The 12,120-nt window shown below is 40.5% G+C and overlaps 1 protein-coding gene across 1 annotated transcript in view; it reads left to right on the top strand.

The window, feature by feature from the left end:
• Positions 1 to 12,120, top strand: part of map2k6 (mitogen-activated protein kinase kinase 6) — a 50,345-nt gene that overhangs the window by 10,727 nt on the left and 27,498 nt on the right. The window contains exons 2-3 of the mRNA XM_046357585.1: positions 4,886 to 4,952; positions 10,591 to 10,639. Of these exons, the coding sequence (XP_046213541.1) occupies positions 4,886 to 4,952; positions 10,591 to 10,639 (116 nt within the window). The remainder of the gene's footprint in view (positions 1 to 4,885; positions 4,953 to 10,590; positions 10,640 to 12,120) is intronic.

Genomic DNA, 12,120 nt, shown 5'->3' on the forward strand with positions numbered 1-12,120 from the left:
GGCCGACATCCTACTGAAGCCTGGCCAACTCAACCATCCTGATAGGCCGACATTCTACTGAAGCCTGGCCAACTCAACCATCCTGGTAGGCCTACATCCTGTGACAATATGTTATGAGAGAGTTAGCAGGCTGTAATGCTTGGAATCCTAAATAATGCTAGCTCATGTTAGGCTTGCTACCAGGCCAACAACTGTTACGGTGGTGCTTCCCTGAATGGATAAGTTATCCACTTGATCTTACTATTTCCTTGGCCCATTCTTCGTACTCTTGCAGATGTGGTCTTAAACCAGGTGTACTAAATAGGATCTGAAGATCGCACACCCCCCCACCCCCACCCCTTGGTTGAGCAGTGATCTCATGTTGTAGTCATGGAGGTGAAGTTAGCTGCCGACCTAGTTGACCGATACTTACGCAGGACGGTGCTCTGCCGTGACCTGGAGCTGATGCCCTCAGCACGCAGAGAACCTGCCGTCAGTATCGTTTAAGTCAATCCCAGCCGTGTAGGAAGTGTATCGCCATGTGACTGCTGGGGAAGACATGGTTCCCAAAAGAGCCTCATAATATAACAGCTGTAACCTAATGGATTCATATGTATCTGACATCTTTGAAAGTGTATGGTACCTCAGACTGCCAGGACGGTCAGAAGTGACATAACAGCCGCAGGCTCAAGAAGAGTTATTTTCATCCCATCTCCCTGTCTCCATCTCTTTGCCCTGTTTCTCTTTTCCATTCCATGCCCCCGCCCCCATCTCTCGTTCCCTCACTCCCTCTCTCCTTCCTGCCATCCCTCTCTCCTTCCTGCCATCCCTCTCGCGGATGTCTGATTCATCTTTCTTCCTCTGGGTCTGTGTAATTCCATTGAGGGACTTTTGGGATTGTTGGAATTCCCGGCATGCGTGTGTGTGGGTTTGGGAGAGTGAGAATGAGCGGGTTGGTTGGTTCCGCCTGCTTTGAATGCCACCCTGGGTTTATTATCAGCATGGCTGGACATGGGCCTGTCTGGCTGCACTCTCACACTGAAGCTTTTGCTCCAGATTCACAGTGCTCAAAGCACTCACCCTGAGGCCGCCTTGGTTTCAGCACAGATCGCTCTGGCATAGTCTCCTGGCTGTTGTTAGCATGCGTCTCTGACAGGACATGTTTCCCCTGGCTTCGTTACATGCTGAAGGAAACCAATTACAAGACCTGCTTGGTATTTCATGTTAACATTAGGTGAGGCAAAGAGAGCAGGGCAAAGACTCCTTCAATTGTCTTTTCTTTGGCTTCAGTACCTCTCGCTGGTATTTAAGTTGTGCCGTCTTCACCCCTGACGCTAAATCTTTGAGAGAGAGTCTTTCTCCTGTGACCTCTTGCTGGCATCTCACAACATACTTGTCTTCAACCCATGTGCTGCAAATCACTGGGAATGCTGTACTACTTTTTAATTAGGTTGCATTGCAAAACAAAGCTACATCGAATGCTGAGATCTGCGAGTAAAAATCCTAAAGGGGAGACTTTTTATTTTTTATTTATTTAAATTGTGCAAGATAATATGGAATAACTAAAAACAGCGACTGTATTTGCATAGCTTGCAATAATTTCCTCTCACAGTTGTGAAAATATATGACACAAGAATTGTAATGTTAGGAAGGTCTGTTGAAGAAGACATGTTTTTGGGATGAAAATATTATAGTGGCTCAGGACAGACAATTTTTTTGTACCTTTATTTTACAAGGCAAGTCAGTTAAGAACAAATTGTTATTTTCAATGACGGCCTAGGAACAGTGGGTTAACTGCCTGTTCAGGGGCAGAACGATAGATTTGTACCTTGTCAGCTCAGGGATTCGAACTTGCAACCTTTCGGTTACTAGTCCAACGCTCTAACCACTAGGCTACCCTGCCGCCCCAATGCAGCCTATTAGCTTACTCCTGCCCTGTACACTCTAAATTATATAATTTATTGATTAGTGGAAAAAATATATCTATTACATATTAGGATATTTATGACAATATAGGCCTATCGCAATATTATTTTTGACAATATCGCAATATTATTTTTGCGCTAGTCAGCTCAGCTGTAAAAGGTGAGCCAATATTTTGTCAGCACTTTTTATTTTATTTCGATGACTTAATCAAAACTTGTTTTCTCACAGGTCTTTTTTTTGATCAGCCGCAGGTTCTGTCCCTTGTGATTTTCCTTTCTGGAGAAATCCGCCAAAGTCTGCATCACAAATGGTGCCCTATTCTCTTTCTAGTGCTTTGGTCAAAAGTAGTGGATTCTATATGGAATTGGGTGCCATTTGGAAATGACCCTGGGTCTGATCCAACCACTTTTCAACATGTTGCGTGACTGTGTGAGTGAATGCAAAGGTGATTCTTTGACATGCAGCTCAGTGCATGACTGTCTCTTTCTATCATTGAGTTGCTGCCTTTTGCTTACATGTCTCCCATCTCTCATGCATGCAAATGTGAAATGAATGTGTAGCCTACAGTATAGGTAAGATGTTAAGTCAGTGTGTGATGTGCATGCGGCAGGGACCTCAAGGGACTGTGTCTGTGGACTGGAGATGGAAGCTGTCGTCTTCGCAGAGTGTGCCGCGTCTTGTTTCATCCCATCGAGCCAGAGACTTTGAGGTTGAAGACTGTGGAGTTGTGCTGAATCCCCTGTCAGCCTTAGCAGCATGACATGCATAGTCATGGAGATAGCCTGGGGAAGCTGGTACTCAGCCATGGCCACTCACCAATTTTTCTTTTTTTTGGAAAAGTGTTGGTAATGAAACGGTTAGAGAGCCTGCCTGTGGCATACCCTGGCAGAATGGCATGCATATTCATGGAGAAAGCATGATGGTGCTTAACCAGTTCTTTGTTTTGGCAAAGTCCCTGTAATGAACTGGAGAGCGAGTCCCTCGCCAGCCTGCCTGGCATTGACATGCATAGTCTTGTCATGGAAAAATCTTGATGAATGTGGTGCCTGGTGCTCAGTCATGTTAATAACCACTCACCAGTTCTTTATTTTGGCAAAGCCTTGGTAATGTGCGGCAGGTAGCCTGGTGGTTAGAGTGTTGGACTAGTAACCGAAAGGTTGCAATATCAAATTCCCCGAGCTGACAAGGTATAAATCTGTCGTTCTTTCCCTGAACTAGGCAGTTGACCCACTGTTCCTAGGCCGTCATTGTAAATAAGAATTTGTTCTTAACACACTTGTCTAGTTAAACAAATAAAAATAAAAATGTCACAGCACTATTTGAGGGAGCAGTGGGAAGCACTAAGCTCTTGTCCAAGAGGATGTAACATTGCAAAGAGTTCAGTTCAATGCATTGTTTGTCAGCTCTAGAAATAAAATGAATGTAAAACATTCTACATCACTGAATACACCCGGGTGTTGAATGGAGCAGCGAACTCCTATTTTTACATTCTGAAACCTGCAGTTGGTGGAGTAGAACTCCTTTGTGGTTTAGTTTGGTTAATGTCCATTCAAACAGTCATAGACTTAGGCCTATTAGAAGACTCGTGTCGGTTTGCAAATGCTATTGTCGTCTGTGTTAATACGTGTGGGAGGGGCCCAAAGTGACATTTTGGTGCAGCAAAGCTGCTTTGGAAAGTGGAAATCCTGAGGCGTTGAGAGGCCACGGTGACAGTACAGTGACGCAGAGAGATGATGGTGGCACGCTGGACTGTGTGTGTCTGTGCGGTTTTGATCAGTATTTTTTTTTTTTTGTGTGTGTTTTCCAGTTAATGGGGATCCTAATAAAATAGAAAATAGACTTTCTTAAAAAATGTAAATAATTCTAGTTGAGTGAGTTTATTGACTGAGTATCTTTATCATGGCTTACTAGAACTGCACCTGCAGTACATCATAGCACAGACGCTGCATTGTCAGGTATGTTTACCATCAAGTACTGCTGTGTGTGTGTGTGTGCGTGCGTGCAATGTGCATAGCATTCTCACAAATACTTACGGTATGTTCAGTTACTTGAAACAGTTCCTCACGCTCCCAAACATTCCGATCAAGGCAAAAAAAAAACAACAATAGGCAATATGCTTCCTCCCTCCTCCTGGGAGGAATGAGTATACTCCCTCCACTTTAGAGATCTATGTACTTACTAGGTGACGCCACCACCGCCCATAGCCTGGTGGTGGACGTCACCTAGTAAGTATGTAGATCTTTTGAAGTCTGGGCGTGTCTGTGTAGCTCTGCTGTGTGAGTGAGCACGATTAAAAATACTATTTTGAGATCTTTTTGAATATGTTGAGCGTTTGCTTTAGTCGGCATGGAGTACCAGGTGGGCGTGGTTTCTACTTGTGGGATTTTCTATTGGTTCTGTGGCAAGCTCTGTCAAGCACAGCTAAAGTACATGACATGATTTTGAAATAGTACTTGAATCCAGGTCTGTGTGGAAGCACTAGCTGCTGTGATCTAGATGCTCTGGTGGACCACACACACACACACTCTTTTTCGGAGACGGCAACCTGTCACTCACACCCTCAGGAGTGTCCGTAATGCCCTGTGGCATGGAGCTGTTGAACCTTCCACTGGTTCAGCGCTGTACCTCCCGGATGTAGAGAGAACTAACTCGCGTTGCTCCAACGCTGCAGACATATCTCTTCTCGCTGCTCGTAATCGCAGCGGCCTGTTACATTCAATTAGGTTCTGGAGTTACCAGCCGTAAGTGTCTGACGGGCTGCTGGACTCAGGCCCTGGAAATACACTGCAGGATGAGACATCTGAGATGACTAGAAGTAACATTTTAAAAACTCGGGAAGAAACTCCACTTTTACAATTCAGATCATACAAACTGCCTTTCTAACTTTGTTGAATGTGAATTGCTGTCTTCAGGTGTATGTGTTGGTGTATAATTGTATTGTTCTACCAGTTGTTCACTGCTGTCATTTCTCTCCTTTCAGGTAAGAGGAAGCCTGGGCTCAAGCTCTCCAAGGAAGTGTTTGAGCAGCCTCCTGCTGCTGCTGCTACGTAAGGCTTTCACTCTTTAATATCTTCTTTACATCTTGACATTTACATCTTTACATATTTACATTTACATCTTGACATTTACATCTTTACATCTTGACATTTACATCTTTACATCTTGAAATTTACATCTTTACATATTTACATCTTGACATTTACATCTTTACATATTTACATTTACATCTACATTTACATCTTGACATTTACATCTTTACATATTTACATCTTTACATTTACATCTTGACATTTACATCTTTACATCTTGACATTTACATATTTACATCTTTACATGTTGACATTTACATATTTACATCTTTACATATTGACATTTACATCTTGACATTTACATCTTGACATTTACATCTTTACATATTTACATTTACATCTTTACATATTTACATTTACATCTTTACATATTTACATTTACATCTTTACATATTTACATTTACATCTTTACATTTACATCTTTACATTTACATCTTGACATTTACATCTTTACATCTTGACATTTACATATTTACATTTTTACATATTTACATTTACATCTTTACATCTTTACATTTACATCTTGACATTTACATCTTTACATTTACATATTTACATATTTACATTTACATCTTGACATTTACATCTTTACATATTTACATTTACATCTTTACATTTGCATCTTTACATCTTTTCCTTCAGAGCGTATTCATACCCCCTGACTTATTCCACATTGTGTTGTTTTACAGCCTGTCAAAAAGTTTGGATACACCTACTCATTCAAGAGTTTCTTTATTTTGACTATTTTCTACATTGTAGAATAATAGTTAAGACCTCAACTATGAAATAACACATATGGAATCATGTAGTGACCAAAGAATGTGTTAAAACAAATTCAAAATATATTTTATTTGAGATTCTTCAAAGTAGCCACCCTTTGCCATGATGACAGTGTCGTGTTGTTTTCTATGCCGGATTAAGTGATATGACATGCTATTCTATAAAATCCTTTCTCTGTAATTAATATTACCTCATTGAGCTAATCTTGTAAATGTAATTAACTAGAGAGTTGGGGGACCATGAAATAATATTTATAGAGCTGTTTTCTTCCAAATAAAGTCTTCAAGACCTGGTAATATTTGACATCAATAGCAGTCAATATTAATCATCACCTTATTTCAGTCTCATCTGAAAGTTATAAATTCTTGGTTCTCTTCACGAACCCTGGCTAACAAGTTGAATCAGCAATAAAAATGGGGTTTAATTATTTATTTACTAAATACCTAACTAATCACACAGAATTACATATACACAGAATGAATTATACCTTGATTACAAATTATGTCAAAGGAAAACATCCCTAGCGGACGGAACAGATATGACACACAAAAGAAAAGAGGGCTGGGTTTGAGTGAAAGAGCGGGAAGACTGAAGAACAAAGGGACATCGTTTTCTCCCTATCGTAAATACAGGATCTTATGCATTCTAAATTACCGCCCACTTGGAAAAGGACAATGCAATGAATATTTACTCTTGAGCTGCGCTTCAATAGGTTGGTGGTAGATGGAAGGCCGAGTTGCCCAAGAGTTCTTCCATCCTTTGAAGAGCATCTCTGGTGGTAAACTGTACCCGTTTTAGTGACGTCATTGTGTGGTAGACGGTATACTCTGTCTGTCCTTTCCCAGTCCATGTTTGGCGGCTGGAGTGAGTCAGAGTTCAAAGTTCATACCCTGTTGCCATGCTTATATGCTCATGCTATATTCTGTCTGGTATTGTCGAAATTCATCATATTCGACGTGTCGATCGTCCTCTTCACGTGGGAATTCAATGCTAATTTCGTTAGGTAGCTGAGATTGGCTTTGCTCTGTAGGCGTCACATGTCCTTCTAAAGTCAAGGCCGTCGCCTTAATGTCCCCGGAACAGGAAATTATATTGTCGTCAAGGCATTATATAGGAAGGGAGAGGAGGGTGTGTTTCATAGTTTATAACCAATGTCTCTTCACGTGGGCGGGTCACTGAGTCAGGCCTAATTCACTCATGAAGACCCAATTCTCACATTTTGGAAGCTAAAATTACATTTAATCTTTTCATAAATAATTTCATATTAAAACATTTAAATTGCACAACAATTCCATGTGAATCTGATAACTATAATGTGTAGACATTCCACTGTACAATTATCCTATCATTGATGAGAATGTCTCAGATGACAACCGAACTGACATCATATTCATTAAGTACCAACGTATATGTTCAACTGGTTGGATTACCAAAATATGGTTAATTCCCCCCCCCACCTTCTGATGTTCCCAGAATCTCCATGTTAACCAATGGATTTTCAAAAGTCACATCAGTAGGGTAGAGAGAGGAAAAAAGGGGGGAGAGGTATTTATGACTGTCATAACCTACCCCCGGGCCAGCGTCATGACAACAGCTTTGCACACTCTTGGCATTCTCTCAACCAGCTTCACCTGGAATGCTTTAAAACGGGGAATTAACTTCCCAGTGTTCGGTGGAAAGCAGATTGAACCAGGTTTTCCTCAAAGATTTTGCCTGTGCTTATCTCCATTCTGTTTATTTTTTATCCTGAAAAACTCCCCAGTCCTTAACGATTACAAGCATACCCATAACATGATGCATCCACCACTATCCACCACTATGTTTAGAAATATGGAGAGTGGTACTCTCCAGTGATATGTTATGTTGGATTCTCCCCAAACATAACACTGTATTCAAGACATTTAGTTGTTTTTGCAGTATTCATTTAGTGCCTTGTTGCAAACAGGATGTATTATATTTTGAAATATTTATATTATGTACAGTGTTCCTTCGTTTCACTCTGTCAATTAGATTAGTATTGTGGAGTAACTACAATGTTGTTGATCCATCCTCAGTTTTCTCCTGTCTCAGCCATTAAACTCTGTAACTGGCCTCATGGTGAAATCCCTGAGTGGTTTCTTTCCTCTCCGGCAACTGAGTTAGGAAGGACGCGTGTATATTTATAGTAACTGGTTGTATTGATACACCATCCAAAGTGTGTTTTAATACTTTCACCATGCTCAAAGGGGTATTTAATGTCTGCTATTTTTTCTTCATTTTTACCCATCTACCAATACACTGGTGCCCTTTGCGAGGCATTTCAAAACCTCCCTGAACTTTGGTTGAATCTGTTTGAAATTCACTGCTTGACTTAGACACCTTTTCAACTATCTGTATGTGTGGGGTACAGAGATGAGGTAGTCATTAAATAATTATGTTAAACACCTATTGCACAGAGTGAGTCCATGTGATTTTTTTTTTTTAAGCACATTTTTACTCCTCTACTTATGTAGGCTTGCCATAACAAAGGGGTTAAATACTTATTGACTCCAGACATTTCAGCTTTTCATTTTTTTATTAATTTGTCCCCCCCCCCCCAAAAAAAAGAAATATATGACATCATTCCACTTTGACATTATGGAGTATTGTGTGTAGGCCAGAGACGCAACATCTCAGTATATTCAAGTGATGTGAATACTTTCTGAAGGCACTGTATATCACAACTCTTTGTATTACAACGACATTATTCACCTTGTGTATTTACAAAATCACCTCCAACACAATACAAGTACAATCCAGTCACTAAAGTAGAAATGGTACATGTATTTGTACCAAACCATTCAGTACAGGAACCACGCTTTGGTCTGCACTGTGAACCCAAATGAATACACCCAAATGAATCAATCACTAGGCCGAGAGGCTGTGCCTACACTGTGTTTTATGGCTCTTTAGTAAATCTGAGCTGACACAACTTTGCATGCTATTCTGTTAAAACAACTAGAGCCTATGCGCACATTGTGATCAAAATTCAAAATCTTAATTGCCACATTTCAGACGGTCATTTTGTGAGGCGCAGCCGGGAGCTAGTTCTGTATGATGCTGAGTGGTCGAGTGATTAAACCAGGATGATACTCCATGATAATTTAAACATCTCCAGCTCGGGAACATTTTGGTTTCCCAGTAGAAGAGTTAGTAGGAAATCAACTGAATATATTGAATTTCTGAGATAATTAATTGATTTTCCCTAAGATGATAAGAGATGTTAATAAAATGTGTCAGTGATTTGTATTTTCCTTCAACTTCCTGAAGACCCGTTGTTAGCGGGAATGCGTCCATCTTTGTTTTCGTGTTTGTCCGCCACCATGTAGGCGTCAGCATGATGCTAATGATATGATGTAATGATATGACATGCTACCTATTCTGGTTGATGGAAAGCCTTTCTCAAAAACCTTCTCATTTTAAATGTTAACTACAAAGTAGACTATGGATATCTGGCAGAATGATATCACGATTATTTGCATCAATCCCGTGGTGATTTTGTTCGGCAAACTCTGCAATCACATGTACGCTATAGAAGCACAACTAACCAAGGATCTTGCTGGTGGGCACATAAATTAAAGTTGCACTATGCAGAAATCGCTCTGTCATTTCCTGGTTGTTAAAACTCTTAATAGTTTGCCTAATTTCAGTTTGTGACAAAATAAACTAGTATAGTGTAGAGAATCATTTTACCATCTAAACTGCTCTGAAATATATTTTCCATAACCAAAAATATTATTGTACCACCCCCCCAAAAACTACAGTAACTGTCGCCATTTTAATTTCCCACTGTACCAAATCTAACCGTGCCCCCCTAAAAACCGCAATTACATACCAAACCGCGGGTTTGGTGAACTGTTACACCCCTACCTACTATGGAACAATTCTATTACCATTTTATTATCACGTTGTTACTAGTGTAATTACAAAACTCTTTGCGCACTCTAGTGCCTACTTACAGAGTCACCTCCATCACCTAAGCCGCCTGCTATCGTGCTGTAACACAGGTGGTGTCAGTGGACTTAGAGCTTAGACTTAGATATTGACTGTGGAACCCCTTTTTTACTAGCCTCAGATTCATGTTGAATCCAGTCTTCCACTGTTGGTAGCCATCGTAATTCTTTGGGACGAAGTGAGACTGAAGCTCAAGGGATTTCCCTGAGCCATTCTGCCCCAAGAGGTCTAACTTCCACCCCCCCAATAGACCAAACATGCCTACCGTTAAACTGTGTACCCTGCTCTTGACGTCAAAGCCGCAATGTATTGTTTGTTGGTATGAGTTTATGATACATGTAATTCCATTATTATAAACGTATGCATAGAGACTGTTTTTTTATTTATTTTTTAGATGGAATATCACCAATCTACATTGTTAAATTTATGGACATATATTGCGCAACCTTCTCTTTTAGATATGAAGTGTTATCCTGTTTTGCTATGAGGCATTTTAATACAGATATGAGGCTGTCATCAACATGATGACCCTAAAGATGTCAGTGACGGCTCCATTTCCTCCCAATCAGGAGAGAGGAGGCTAGTTCGAGATCACCGTTTGGATGTGTTCACCGATAAGTGGTTCACAAACTGATGTCTTTGGCGCAATGTGCCAGTGAATATTGTTCGTAGCATCATTTCAGTGTCATGATGATAACTCAAGACAAACACTGTTTCTTACATTAACATCTACATGTAGTTTTTTTCCCCCCCAGAACATTTTGAAATCTTAATGAATTAATGCATGCACTTTTATGTACATAACGTTTTTTTATATCCTAATAACTGTTTGATTACTTTACAGACCCCCAAGAGATTTGGATTCGAAAGCTTGTGTGACCATTGGAGAGAAGGTACTACTTACCACATCTTATTCCTGAACTGATCAGTGTAGTTTACTCACATTCTTACCTTTCGTTTACCACTATGTTTCATCCCCACACCTTCCTCCGACTAAACCTTTATTTAAAACTGAAGAACAAACTTCGGGTTTGACATTTGTAGTTGTTGTAACCTATACTGTGTTTAGACGGTACGAGGTAAACGGCAAATGTTTTCAGTGAGAGCGTGACGGTAAATGTTTTCAGTGAGAGCGTGACGGTAAATGTTTTCAGTGAGAGCGTGACGGTAAATGTTTTCAGTGAGAGCGTGACGGTAAATGTTTTCAGTGAGAGCGTGACGGTAAATGTTTTCAGTGAGAGCGTGACGGTAAATGCCGTTGAGGCTGGCGGGGAGTTCAAATATTTCAACTTTTGCCGTCTGCCGTCGTGTTGTTTTCTACCGGGTGTTGTTTACTGAAATCGCCATAACAATGCAAACCTTCATGACAGATGGGGCGGCAGCGTAGCCTAGTGGTTAGAGCGTTGGACTAACCAGAAGGTTGCAAGTTCAAACCCCCGAGCTGACAAGGTACAAATCTGTCGTTCTGCCCCTGAACAGGCAGTTAACCCACTGTTCCTAGGCCGTCATTGAAAATAAGAATTTGTTCTTAACTGACTTGCCTAGTAAAATAAAAGTAAAATAAAAAAAATATTTAAAAAATGGAACAATTAGACAGATATTTCACTGGATGTGATTCGGTTGGTATTCCCACGAACAGAAATAGTGATGAGAGGATGCCCAGTGGACGGTGGTGGGAGAAGATGGATTTGTTGGATTTTGGCCAAAGTTCTTTAAATTTTCTCATTTTATGAAACATTTTGATATCCATACTGTTTTCTGTTTCTAAAAAAATATAATAATTGTATCAAACAGAGTGGACTGAGTTTTGTAGACTTAACGCTTTGCCAAAGTTGTAACAAAAAAAAATTGGCGTTGTTTATAAGGAGTGCAATGGCGAATTGAGTTGATACACACGTGAACTTCAGAGTAGGCGTTCCCTAATGGACACATGCGAGGAAATGCTAGAATGCGCCAATAGGATCTCACTAGCTCGTGTTTGACTCCGCCCACCTCCTTGCTTGTTCTGCCCACTATGATTCATATGCTCAGACCAGAGCCTGTCATTTCCAATCGATCTTGGGTTAGTTATAAAAACTCTTTGCTGTCGGGCTGCTTTTTACAGTCCTCTTCTTTCTTGTCCCACTGTGCCGACTGGTATGACGGTTTTTGCGTCCCTCAGTCTGAACGCAGCATTAGGTTGAGTAAGATTCTCTCTGTGCTTTGGATGCTGAAAGATGAAAGCTTGGCTCAGTAAAAGGGTCTGTGAGCCGACTATATAACGGCCTAGCGAACATTACGACTCGGACTGAATACTTCTGATTGTAGACTGGAATGTGTTTTATCTTCCTGACGGGCAGTAAAAGTATTTATTTTAAAAACGTATCAAATAAGT

This window comes from Oncorhynchus gorbuscha, linkage group LG07 (genome assembly GCF_021184085.1).
Source record: "Oncorhynchus gorbuscha isolate QuinsamMale2020 ecotype Even-year linkage group LG07, OgorEven_v1.0, whole genome shotgun sequence".
In the NCBI taxonomy this organism is placed as follows: Eukaryota; Metazoa; Chordata; class Actinopteri; order Salmoniformes; family Salmonidae; genus Oncorhynchus; species Oncorhynchus gorbuscha.